The 14,306-nt window shown below is 42.4% G+C and overlaps 1 protein-coding gene across 1 annotated transcript in view; it reads left to right on the plus strand.

Annotated features, from left to right (window-relative positions):
* The first annotated feature begins 7,286 nt into the window (after positions 1-7,286).
* Positions 7,287-14,306, plus strand: part of LOC116989165 (protein spinster homolog 1-like) — a 39,760-nt gene continuing 32,740 nt past the window's right edge. Inside the window, exons 1-3 of the mRNA XM_033046391.1 lie at positions 7,287-7,407; positions 9,706-9,842; positions 12,998-13,149. Coding sequence (XP_032902282.1) covers positions 7,287-7,407; positions 9,706-9,842; positions 12,998-13,149 — 410 coding nt within the window. The remainder of the gene's footprint in view (positions 7,408-9,705; positions 9,843-12,997; positions 13,150-14,306) is intronic.

Raw genomic sequence — 14,306 nt, forward strand, 5'->3', positions numbered from 1 at the left:
GCCTCCTCCTGCACCTATTTTCTATGTTTCTATGTTTCATTGGAGACCCTTGGACTATCTTTGATCAGACTTTACGGGCTTTATCTTGCACTTAACATTATTCACGACACAGCCTTTATCATGTATCTATACACGGTGAATGGTTCGATTGTAATCATGTATTGTCTTTCTGCTGACTGGTTAGCACACAACAAAAGCTTTTCACTGTACCTTAGTACACGTGACAGCAAACTAAACTCAAACCGTTCAAGGTTACTGCAACAGTGCTGGAAATCTGAATTTTAAAAATCCTCAAAATACTCAGTAACAGCAAAGAGTGAAACTGAGCTTGTGTTTCATTAGATGCTATCTGATCTGTTAAGGGTTTCTAGCACTTTCTCGTTTTAATCCCTTGCTTATTCCCTCCAGTGAAAACTGACAGGCTATCCCTATGAAAACAAATGAGCTGGACCTGAATAATACGTTTTAAATATTTTTTCCCCCTCAACATCTACATTGTTAGGACTACAGAGTGCTTTGTCGACCTCCGCAATGCTTTATGCACAATGTACCACAGGCTGCTGGCATCTGCTGACTAAAATTAATTGGTAACTGATAGAAATTGCTTTCTCAATTACATGGGGGGCTCTAGGATACTTGTTTACTGCATCAACTAACAGCTCTAATTGACTCTCTCCAGAGATAAGGCCACCTGAATTAAGCCGTTGTGTTTTTATTTGTCTCTGCCTCACCTTTCTCAGTTACATCTTGTGAACTCCCGGGATAGTTGTCCTTCTCTGATGCTGAGTTTGGTCCCAAGGCCCCTGTCTTTAGATTGCTGAGAAGCTGCAAAAACCAAGAGCTGAAGTTGACCTAAATAATGGTTCTAGGAAGGGCTAGGTCATGGTGTTTTTACTGAGATTAAAATGTGATAACATTGGAAGGAACACAAGGCAGTGTATCAGTCTGCAAGCAAGCTTTGTATCAGTGTTGAGTGGTCTTCTGCAAACTTTGCATCACCACCTCTGCAGTGTTTCTGCTGAAAGCCTTCAGGCATGTAAGGTATCAGCTCCAAGTATGCCCCAGTTATTAAGCTTTTTTAAAAATATTTTAGAGATACAGCTCAGAAACGGGCACTTCGGCCCATTGAGTCCGCGCCGACCAGCGATCACCGCATACACAAGCACTATCCTGCACACGAGGGACAATTAACAGGGGGCCAATCATGCATGTGTTTGGAATGTGGGACGTCACACGTGTGCATGTGCATGTGCATGCTACAAACGTGCATGCGTTTGGAATGTGGGAGGAAACCGGAGCACCCAGTCACAGGGAGAACGTACAAACTCCGTACAGACAGTACCCATAGTGGGATCAAACACCGCGTCTCTGGCGCTGTAAGACACCAACTCTACAGCCACGCCACCGTGTCACCCCCCAGTTATAGCCATGGAGTGTCTCACTGTCTCACAGTGGGAAAGCTCCACGGCAGGAGAACTGCTTGAAGATTGGCATGAGCTGGATTGGCTCCGAGCACAACAATTTGAGAAAAGGAATAATTAGTACAGTATACTCTTGTGTGAACACTTGTTTTGTATGTTTTATTGTATTGTATTGTATTGTATATCTTTATTGTTATTTTCCTGAGTACTCACATACCCAGAGGAAACAAAAAAAACGTTACTCAAACCAGTGTCCATTCAGTGTGCAGTAAAAAATAAATAGAAATAAAAATACATATATCATGAACAAGTTTAACACTACTCTCAACTAAACATCAACAGGCGTTCCGATCGGCAGCGGCACGACAGTGGCTCTGTCCAGGTTGGTGGTTGGTGCGCGATACTTTGGCAGGGGGCAAAGTCCGTTTAACAGTCTTATAGCCTGCGGGAAGAAGCTGAGGAGCATCCTGCTGGTTTTGCAGCTAATGCTCCTGTACCTCTTCCCAGATGGCATGATGCTGCCTTACAGCACCTTACAGTAGTTGCTGCCTTACAGCACCAGCGCCAGAGACCCGGATTCAATCCTGACTACGGGTGATTTCTGTACAGAGTTTATACATTCTCCCTGTGACCTCGTGGGTTTTCTCTGGGTGCCCCGGTTTCCTCCCACTCTACAAAGACGTACAGTTTGTAGGTTTTTTTTTTTTTTAAATATTTTATTTTATTAGAAGTAAGTACAGTCATATGGCACCAAAGTGCCTAATATATATTTTCATAATACATTTTATGTACAACTTCTTTTTTTTTTTTGTTACATTGAAAAAAGATTAGAATAAGAAAAATAAGTTAGATAGTAAAGGATAGAAAGATGTGAAATATATAGTGTGTGAAAAAAGAAAACGAGTAAATGAAGAAAGTTGAGAGAGAAAATAGAGAAAAGAAAATAAAATAAAAAAGAAAAGGAGATCATTATTTATAATCTTGACCAACCCTCGTCCAGTCCTGAAACAGTTATTTTTTACAATTGTGTTGCACCATATGATTCCAACAAAACGACGAATGGAGACCAACTCGTTATGAATTGGTCTGATTTATCCATTAGGAGGAATCGCATTTCCTCAAGATGAGCGGTGTCCAACATACTTGCAATCCACATTTTAAGCGTTGGTATTGATGTACCCTTCCAAAATTTTAAGTATTAATTTTTTTGCTATTATTAAACCATAGTTAAGGAATAGATTTTGAGATGTGTTCAATTTATTCCCATCTTCCATTACACCAAATGTAATCGTTTCAATATTAGGTTCCATTCTTGTCTTGAATAATTTTGTAAATATCTCAAAAATATCATTCCAAAATCTATAAAGTTTTATGCAGGAAACTAAGGAGTGTGTTATAGTTGCCTTTTGGGCTAGACATTTATCTCAAGTGGCGGATATATTTGGATAAAATTTGTTCAATCTTGTTTTTGAATAATATAATCTATGTACAATTTTAAATTGAATTAGATTATGTCTTACATTAATTGAACATTTGTGAATATATATCAGGTATTTTTCCCATTTAACCTTCATAATTTTTAACATTAGTTCCCGTTCCCACTCTTCTCTAAGTACCTCTGTCGATGGTAGGTCTATATTTAGAATACTATTATATAAATATGATATTAATTTTTGTGAGTCAGCTTCAATATTCATTGCTTCTTCCAATAAGTCAGGAGTTACTTTTTGATATCCTTGTACAGGTATATATTTTTTCACGAAATCGCAAATCTGAAGATATTTAAAATATTGGTTATTTTTCAATTTAAATTTTAATTGTACCTGTAGTTGTTGGAATGATAGTAGGTTTCCCATTTCGTACAAATCCCCGATCCTTCTAATTCCGAGACTTTCCCATTGGTTATATGTCTTATCAATAAGAGATGGTTTAAATAAAGGGTTATTCGCTATTGGCATTAACAGTCCCCCGACCTCTTAGATTTCTTAATTTTAAAGATAATTTTATTTGTTTCCAAATTCTTATTGTACCATATATAATTGGGTTCTTCTTATATATTGTGTTATTGTTTTTTGGGGGAGAAGAGGATCGTTCCTATATTACAAGGATGGCAATCCTCCTTCTCCATTTTTATCCATTCTGTCTGTTGGGTAGAACTATCCAACCAATAAATCATATTCTTAATATGCACTGCCCAGTAATAATACATAAAATTCTGAAGTGAAAGTCCCCCGACCTCTTTTGGTTTACATAAGTGTTACATAAGTGTTTTTTTGTGATTCTATGTGATCTATAGTCCCAAATATAATTTGTAATATTAGAGTCTAATTTAAAAAATATATATTTTGGTATATAGATTGAAACAGGTATAGTAATTGTGGTAGGAAGATCATTTTTATTGCATTTATTCTACCTAATAATGATAAGGGAAGTGTTTTTCAAAATTTAATCAACGTATTAAGTTTATTTAATAAAGGTATGAAATTAGCATTGAATAATGCTTTATATTTTCTAGTAATCTGAATACCCAAATATTTAAATTTTTCTGTTGCGATTTTAAAGGGGAACTTCAGTAAGTGTGTAGGTTCTTGAGGTTTTAATGTCATGATTTCACTTTTATTCCAGTTTATTCTATTACAGTTTGTAGGTTAATTGGCTTTGGTAAAAATGTGAAATTGTGTAAAATTGTTCCTAGTGTGTAGGATTGTGTTAGTGTACGGGGTGATCACTGGTCGGCGTGGACTCAGTGGGCCGAAAGCCCTGTTTGCATGCTGTATCTCGAAAGTCTAAAGATTTGGCCTGTGTTTCCTGGAACTTTACAACACATTGGGCGGACCACAGCTGTTGCCCTGCAGGCAACCCTAATGACTATGCTATAGGAAGGATGTAGTTGTTCTGGAGAGGGTGCAGAGGAAATCTAACAGGACGTTGTCTAGGGTGAAATGTTTTAGTTATGAGGACTGGCTGGAGAGTCTCTGGAGCAAAGGAGGTTAAGTCGGGGCATGATTGAGGTACAGACGCTCCCCGACTTGCGTAAGGGTTACATTCTGTAGACCCATGCTTAAGTCAGATGTTGCATAAGTCGGAACCAGAAGTGCTACCGAGAACGCGTAGATTTACTATTCCTACTGTGTAGTACCAGTGGGAGACTACGTGGATGCTCCGACATGGAGACCATGTGGGAGCATCCACGAGAACCATATGCATCCACAAGCTGAGTGGCTTGCGGTAACGGCCGCATGCGGTGGTACAAGTGCACTGTTACTGCGATCACCGAGATGCAGGACTCAGAAATAAAGCTGTGGGCTTAAAGAATTCTTTGTGTAATTGCGAGTTTATGTAAATCACCTATTATGTAAATCGGGGAGTGCCTGAATATAAGATAATTACGTGCATGGATAGGGTAAACCGAGGAATCATATACCCTTATCAGAGGTGAATAAAACTGGAGGACATACATTTTGGCAAAGGGGTAAAAGATTTGGAGGGTATCTGAGGGGACCTTTTGCACCCAGAGAGTGGTGAGTACCTGGAATTCTCTGCCAGAGAGATTGACGGAAGGACGGTCGATGATCGATGGTCGGCATGGTCTTGGTGGACCGATGGGCCTGTTTCCAAGCTGTATCTCAAAAATATAAAGATAGTGGGTGCTCAAGAATACTTGCAGTTTGAAAATACATATTTTGAATCAATTCTTCAGTATTTCCAAAGGTTCAAACTGACTGTGTTGGAAAAGTCAGGAGAGACATAGGTCATCAAGCTGATGTGCTGCAATTTTCCATTTATTACTGAAATCCAAGTTACTCCTCACTGAGTCTGGAGATGATAAAGACATGGATGAGACTTCAACGTTTGGGCTGAGTTGAGATGAAAATCAAGAGATCTTTGGGAATAGTTTTTGAGCTTCTTAAGCGGCCTTTTCACGGGGCGACTTTACGCAAGAGTTAACCAGAGTTTAACATCGTGGGAACCTCGTGCGATAACAGTACGGCATTCGTGGACCACCGTGGACCACCGTAGCGCTAACGGCAGGTAATCGTGTATCTTGGTCACTCGGGAGAAAATTCAAGAAAGTTTGAATTTCTCCAAGAGTGACTTGTACACTTGTGGTTGAGCATTGCAACATTATATGGACGTAGTGGCCAGTGCGATATCCGTAATAACTCTTGCGGGTACCGTGGGAACTCCTGCGAACGGTGAACCCGGAAGCTGGACAGAGGGGACAGAAGGTGAGTAAAAATTGTCTTCTGTGGGATTGAATTTAAAAAATAAATAAAAATAAAGATTTGCATCCGCATATGGACATCAACTTATTCATGAGTTATGTTAATGAGATTCAAGAAAATAACTATAATCTTTAAAAGGGACTTTAAAAGGGACTTTACTGAAAGGTTACGCATTTTTATAGTCCGTGAGAAATTTTTCACATGTACTTCTTTGAGAGATACAGGTCGGAGTCCTCGCCGACTAGCGATCGATGCCTTTCCGAAGCAGGGTCCGGAACGCTACCAATCAATGTTGTACAGAGACCCGTGTAAGGAGTGAACTGCACATGCTGGTTTAAACCGAAGACAGACACAAAAAGCTGGAGTAACTCAGCGAGTCAAGCAGCATCTCTGGAGAAAAATAGCTGATGTTTCGGGACGAGACACATCTTCAGACTCAATTCCGATTAGGCTGTCTGAAGAAGGGTTCCGATTCGAATCGCCACCTATTCTTTTTCTCCAGAGATGCTGCCTGACCCGCTGACTTACTCCAGCTTTTTATGTTTTTCTTCCCAGATCTGACTTACCTGCTGAGTTACACCAACATTTTGTGTCCTTCTGTGCGTATTAACCAGCATTAACCAGCGTCTGCAGTTCCTTTAGACATTACCTAACTTCAGATTTTAGAGATATAGCGCGTGGGAACTCCTGCGAACGGTAAACCCGGAAGCTGGACAGAGGGGACAGAAGGTGAGTATAAAAGGTGGTCTCAATATCGACAAGGGAACATGTGTCCTTCGAGGACGTCCCACCTAATTGTCATTGTTGGATAATCTTTTTAACAGGAACACTTGCAGAGATGGCTCCCAGAAAATCTCAAAGAAAGGGGGTAAAGCGTGTCAGAGATGTTTTTGCCATGTTGCTCTATTCAGTTTCTATATTGTTTCAGTTTCTATATCTATATTGTTGCTCTATTCAGTTTCCCAGGGGGTCGGTTCGGGACTGGAGTTGGGAGGGAAAGGTGGGGGAGTCGAGGGAGACAGATGGGGGTGTCTTCATTTACTGGCGGCGGGTGTCTCACTGAAACAGGCAGGTGAGATTTCACATCCACCTTGTGTGTGCCTCTCTCTCTCTCTCCCTCCCTCTTACACAGGCTGAGAGACTCTGCCTCTGTGAGTGTACGTCTCTTTCTCCCCCTCTCCCACACACAGTAAGACCGAGGTACTGTGCTCAGTCCATCTGTGTCTCCCACATACACAGTAAAACATGTCTCCAAATGAGCCAATTCAACCAAGGGAGGATATTTATAGTGTGTGAAAAAAAAAGTTACATCATTTGTGTCACGTGTAGTTCACGATGTTCATTCAAGATTTAACGCGAAAGCTCGGGAGACGGACAAGTCACTCGCACAAATAACAGAAATGCCGAGTACCGTGGGAACTCTTTATCTACCCCCCGTTATATCATGCGAGACTCGTGCTGGACCACGACCACTTCACTCTGGTGACATCTTGCGTCAACTCGCCCCGTGAAAAAGCCCCATAAGAATTTTAAAAAGCAGAGTAATCGCAAAATGGATTGTGGGGTGATGTCCAGAGGGAAATAAGGGTGATACGTCATTGTAGAAGATAAGCAGATGACTTTCACTGACCTTTGATATATGAATATCCACCTTTGCACCACTGAGTCACATTATTTGTGCTGTCCTCTTGCAGGTATACTGAATGAGGTTCAGAAGTACTTCAATATAGATGACGGATTAGCTGGTTTATTGCAAACAGGTAAGTGAGACACTGTCTGATCCCACTGTACTTCACCCTACCCCGAGTTGACTGTCAGGTGAAACATGACCGATGATTGCATAATGTTCAGTTCCTCAGAAAACGGCAGGTGGCAGGACCTGGGCAGCGCTTAGACATGGGCAGATAAGTGGTGCAAGCTTTGTGCCACAGGTGCAATGCAATGGTCCTCTCCAGCAAGATAGAGGCTAATGCCCCGGTCCCACTTAGGAAACCTGAAATGAAACCTCTGGAGACTTTGCGCCCCACCCAAGGTTTCCGTGCGGTTCCCGGAGGTTCCCGGAGGTTTTTGTCAGTCTCCCTACCTGCTTCCACTACCTGCAACCTCCGGCAACCACCTGCAACCTCCGGGAACCGCACGGAAACCTTGGGTGGGGCGCAAAGTCTCCAGAGGTTTCCGTTCAGGTTTCCTAAGTGGGACAGGGGCATAACTATCTACCTTTGACGTTCAATGGAATTATGATCATTAAGTTCTTCCCTATCAACATGATGAGGCTCACGAAAGACCAGAGACTTGACTGGGCCAGTAGCATAAATACTCTGGTTACAACAGCAAGTTAGTGGCTGGATATCCTGTGGCAAAGGACCGACATTGACGTCTCAAAGCCATTCCATTGATGGAATACTCTCCATATGCCTGCAGCTCCAACGACATGAAGCCCAAAACCATCCAGAATAGAACATTCCACTTTGGGACTTGTCCATGGGTATAAATCATCGAACCTGCTAACCAACTGCATTGTGGGAGTACCTGCACCACAACTTCAATATGGCTGCCTTTAACCATGGATAATAAATGTTAGGCGTTCTAGCAACCCCTAGATCCTGAAAAAATAATTAATAACAATGTCCTTCTGGCTCTTCTCTCTTGTATCTAAGCTTGTCAATTCTCGTTGTAATGGTTTCCCCAATGCCTCGCTGCAAGGCCTGTTCTGTGGACCCTCGGGGTACATTCAATGATTCACTGACACTTTATTATCCTTTCCAATCCTCTCAGTTTAACCTTTTTTTCCAGCATCCTCCTTCCCTGCCTTATTGCAGCTTCTCAATGCCCTCTCTTCAGGAAGTGAGGCCGCTGGATTGTTCCACTGGGGGCAGCTGTTTGTAGTGAGAAAAGGGGCCTTACTATAATGAAAGGAGTGAAAGAAAGATATCCATTTGTATTGCACAACCGTTGATGTCTGTAAACATCCAGTCGAGCCGCTGATGAAATAAAAGTAAAACATTTATGGTTGCAAAGCTGAAACTTAAAGGGTTTGACGGAAGGGCACAACCAGGAGTTGAGCCCGTGGCTTAATTTGACAACACGGGAAATCTCACCCGGCCCGGACACGGAATGTATTGATGGATTGATAGCTCTGAAATATTTCATAGATTTGATTGAAAGAAAACTTGCCGGCTTTTCTACCATTTAATATTTCTTTGAAATGAAGACACCTCCACTCCAACAGCGAAGGCCTTCCGGAGATTGGATTCTGATGTCATGTGTCTGCAACGGGATTTGAACCTGCACCTACTTGGAGTTGGGAGTGCTAGAACTGAGCTATTAGATCTGCAGGGTTCCTGTGCAAAGATCAGCGGGGCTGGAGTTGTTCGTTCTGCTCATCTGAAATTACTCTACCGCTGCCCAGGTGCATTGAGCTGGGTTTGGGGGGAAAGAGCTCGCGGCTGGTGTTTTGCTGGGTAATTGTCAGCAAGCTTGGCCTCCTAATGGACCTGTGCAAATGTGGGAAGCCCCATTGTGTTCATGGGCATTTGTCAGGGAGACAGAGAGTTGCACTCTGAAGCAAGACTCCCTGGGCCACCTGGTGATGCAAAATTGCATTAACACAGGGGAATCTTCGTGAAGAATCACGTCAGATTAGATTTCAATGAAGGGGACAGTCAGCAAGGATTGAGGTTTTAATATTTTCAGATTTTATTAATTGTTTGAGTAAATGTCTAAGAATTTATATTTGTATTACTATTGCTAAAATCAAAATGTATCTTATTAATAGTTTTGGGAGGTCAGAAACGTTCACCACAGCTTTGGTCACCCAGAAGGTGTGGCTTGGCAGTCATTTGAAGATATTTTTTCATCTGTTGTCATGGGCTTGGTTACTTCTGTGCGTCCCCTCCCCTCCCCTCGCTGTGGTGAGCCGTGGAAGTTCCCTGTCGTCATGTAGGACTTTCCTGCAGGAGTTTCCAGCAAACGGTTCTCTAGCCTCGGAGCATGTAGGCAACTCACTACTGAATTGAAACCTGGCCCGATTTTATCACTGACTTGCCTGTTTTGTTCAGTCCTTACCTGCAGCTACACGGTGTTGGCCCCATTCTTTGGTTACCTGGGTGATCGATACAACAGGAAGATCCTCATGGGCATCGGAATAATCATATGGAGCAGTGCGGTTCTGGCGGGATCCTTCGTTAATGAGTCTGTAGGCTGATTTATTTTTATTTCATAATTTGTTTTTGTCAAAGTTGGGGCTGAAGAACGATGTGCTTGTTGCCCAGCTCTTCTGTATTGTTACATGCTTGTGCTCCTTTGCTGCGGGTAGGTTGGCATTAACTACGGGGCAGACTGTTTATTATACCAGTGATGGTGCCCGGCATATTCAACCTCTCCTGATTTAAGCCTTCCAGTCTCAGTAACATCTTCCCAAATCTTTTCTGCACCCTTTCCAGATCAGTGAAATCCTTCCTATAGTTGGGTGACCAGAACTGAGAACAATACTTCTAATAGTAGGGGTTGGACAGGCTAGATGCAGGAAGATTGTTCCCGATGTTGGGGAAGTCCAGAACAAGGGGTCACAGTTTAAGGATAAGGGGGAAATCTTTTAGGACCGAGATGAGAAAAACATTTTTCACACAGAGAGTGGTGAATCTTTGGAATTCTCTGCCACAGAATGTAGTTGAGGCCAGTTCATTGGCTATATTTAAGAGGGAGTTAGATGTGGCCCTTGTGGCTAAAGGGATCAGGGGGTATGGAGAGAAGGCAGGTACAGGATACTGAGTTGGATGATCAGCCATGATCATATTGAATGGCGGTGCAGGCTCGAAGGGCCGAATGGCCTACTCCTGCACCTATTTCTATGTTTGTAATACACTCATCAATGTAGTATGCAGTTGTAGCAAGACTAGGTGGCACAGTGGCACAACTGGTAGAGCTGCTGCCTCACAGCAACAGAGACCCGGGATCTATCCTGACCTTGAGTGCTGTCTGTGTGGAGTTTGCATGTTACCCCTGAGGCTCATGGGTTTCCTCTAGGTGTCCCGGTTTCCCCCTACATCCAAAAGACGCGTGGATTTGTAGGTTAATTGGTCTCCGTAAATTGCCCCTAATCTGTAGGGAGCGGATGAGAAAGTGGGATAACATAGAACTAGTTTGAATGGGTGATCGATGGTCGGCATGGACTCGGTGGGCCGAAGGACCTGTTTCCATGCTGTGTCTCTAAAACTAATATTAAACTAAGACTGCTTTGTGGCTTCACCACTCTATCTACCTGTCAGTGAACTGTGTACCTGCATCCCTTGGTCTCTCTGTTCCACAACATGCTACAGTTTATTGTGTAAGTCATGACCTGGTATAACTTTCCAAACAGCAACACTGCCGTTAAATTCAATCTTGGCCCAATTCCTCAGTTCATCTAAATCCTATTGCAATCTTACATAAATGTCTTCACTGTCCATTACACCGCCGACTTTGATGTTATCTGCAAATTAATTAACCATGCCAACTGTATTCTCATCCAAGTCATTAATATAGATGACAAGCAATAGATTAATCTTTTGTTTGGGGAGACTCAAGGGCAGTTCTGAAAGTTGGCCATTTAATGCCAATTCTGTTTTGACTACAGTCTCCCCTTGGCATGTCTCAAAGCATTCGAGCACAGACAGATCAGCACCTGACTGCATTATCTTCTGGGTAAAGAGGAGTTATCTTGCTGTTGTGTGGATGCTTTCTGTTGCAACCTTTCACTTCATGCTGGTTCTAACATCATCCCACTAGCCATTTGGCACAGGTATAAGCATCATTGTTGCTGATAAACTGTGCTGCCTCCAACGTGTTCATTGACTGAAGCTACATAACTGATGGATCTACATTCCTAATTTTTTTCTCTGCAGCTTTGTATTTCTTCCTTTTCTTTTCTTTTTAAAGATCAGTATGTCTGCTTGTCATCTGATAAGAAAATTATATTCCCTTTATCCTGCTTTCACCAACAGTGCAAGTACTAGGATTTATACAGCAGCTTGGGCAATCTGCATTTTATAGCACCATTAAGGTAGAAAGCCGTCTCAATGCACAGCTTTGAAGGAAACTGGGACAGGAAGATATGATGAAAACAGGAGTTTGGAGGGAGGAGGGGAAAGCTAACATGAAGTTTGTTTGTAGTTCTATTTCAAGAGGTTCTTAAACTTAGAGGGGTGTTTCCAGAATAGGCCTGATTGCTGAGTTTGAGGACAAATCAGTGGGTGCATAGTATTCACTACGTTCCAAATATGGCCCAGCACTGCACATAGGATTTACCAAGATATTTCCCATAAGAGACATCTTATTTTTGCATGTGGCCAATTCAGGAAGAGTTCAGGGAAAACTCAACTTCAAACTCCTCCAACATCTGAAAGCACATATTTTCAAAGTATTTGCTGAATGCAATCAGCCCAATCTTTCCCAAGTCTACTGGTATCTGTTATTCTCTGTCAAGTCTTTGATAATCCCAGTTTAACATTGACTTAATTCCATTAACCATTTGACTGAATGAACATTTAATGATTGTTATTCTCCTGTAAAGTTTAATGGGTGGAAATTCTAAAGGCAGCAGTTAAATATGTGCATGTGCTTCTCTTGGACCTGGGGTTTTGTCAAATATACCAAATGCACCTGGAATTAAAGTATCTTTCTCCCCATTCATTCTGGCAATCTTTTGTTGACCATTTGAAATGTTCCCTACTCTATTAGATGGGCGATTCCCAGATTTAGATAAAATGATGATGAAGGTACAACTTGGAAATTATCACATTCTCCCCCTACCCCAACCTTTCCAAATGGTGGCTGTCATGGATTTGGAAAGTACTTTGAAGAAATGTCTTTCTCTATTTTGATTCATCAAGATACCTTAGACACCTTGAAAACAAAACATTCCTTTAAGGAGATGAGGAGGAATTTCTTTAGTCAGAGGGTGGTGAATCTGTGGAATTCAGGAGGCTGTGGAGGCCTAGTCAATTGGTATTTTAAAGGCACAGATAGATAGATTCTTGATTAGTACAGGTGTCAGGGCTTATGGGGAGAAGGCAGGAGAATGGTGTTTGGAGGGAAAGATAGATCAGCCATGAATGAATGAATGGGGCAGTAAACGATGGGCCGAATGGCCGAATTCTGTTCCTATCGCTTATGAACGTATGAACATTCCTACTCTCATGTCTCAGAGCCTGAGTTTCTGAATCAGAAACTGGCAAAGCTTGCTAGATCTATGCCAGTTTGTACATCATTTGTAATTATTTGAAAGTAGTAATGCATTGAAAGCGTTTGACTGAGAAATGTCTTTGACTCTCTGCTCCTGACCCACTATTCTTTAATTGCTTTTCTCCTCAGGGCTTTTGGTTGTTAATTTTGTGCTTGTCGGTTGTCGGGATAGGGCAAGCCATTTATTCTACAATCGCACCCACTATTATCGCAGACCTTTTCACAGATGCCAAAAGGACGTGGGCTCTCTCTTTCTTCTACATTGCAATTCCAGTGGGAAGGTACGTGTGTTCCTACTATGCTCTCTAACATTGACATTATGAAGTGGGTCAGAATTAAGGATATGGATTTCCCCCTCCCATTCTCCATCCTAAGTGCAGTTCCTGCTGTTTGGGATCCCACCACCAGCACCATCGAGTGATTCTCTGCGTTCTACTACACCTTTATTTTCCTGGCCCCAAGAATGAAAGATGAGTGTGTAGAATTTTCCCAATGGACGGTTCTCCCTCCAAAGTGGTAATGTGATGCTGGTCAAGGCCTGCAGTCATTCGAACTTCAACCTGGACCCTACAGTCCAGGGGAACTTTATTTTTCTCTGAGTCTGGTGAACCTATGACGTCCTCCATGCATGAGAGCTGTGGCACCCATATCAGCAAACGGATCCAAGATTCAGATAGATTTTCAGAGATAGTCTTCAGAGATAGTCTTCAGAGATGCTGAACAGTCAGGAAAGTGCAACTAACGGGCCTGTCCCACTTACGCGCCTTTTTCGGCGACTGCCGGTGTCCGTCATAGGTCGTTGCAGGTCGCTGAAATTTTTCAACATGTTCAAAATCCAGTGGCAACCAGAAAGATGCTGCGACTCTTTGGGCGACTGTGGAGATGACGCACGACCACACAGGTGACACCCCGGCGACATGTCGCGGGGTGAAGCCTGCATGGTCTTGAGTAGTCGCGCAAAGAGTTGTACCTTGTTCTGGTCGCCGCTGGATTTTCAACATGTTGAAAATTTTCTGCAACCTGCAAGGACCTATGACGGGTGCCGGCAAGTCGCCAAAAAAGTTGTGTAAGTGGGACAGGCCCATAAGGCTAAGCCATGGGGTTATTAAATCAATAATAGTTGAATATACAATAATTGAATCAACAAAACTAATAATCAATAATTAGTCAATGGAAGATAGACCCAAAAAGCTGGAGTAACTCAGCGGGTCAGATGGCATTTTGGAGAAAAGGTGACGTTTCAGGTCGAGACCAGACAGAGAATCAGGGGACTTTAGTCAAAGGATATTTTTAAGGCCGAGATTGACAGATTCTTGATTAGTAAGGGATTATGGGGAGAAGGCAGGAGAATGGGGTTGAGAGGGAAAGATAGATGAGCCATGATTGCGTGGCAGAGTAGACTTGATGGGCCAAATGGCCTAATTCTGCTGCTAGAACT

Source organism: Amblyraja radiata, chromosome 28 (assembly GCF_010909765.2).
Source record: "Amblyraja radiata isolate CabotCenter1 chromosome 28, sAmbRad1.1.pri, whole genome shotgun sequence".
In the NCBI taxonomy this organism is placed as follows: Eukaryota; Metazoa; Chordata; class Chondrichthyes; order Rajiformes; family Rajidae; genus Amblyraja; species Amblyraja radiata.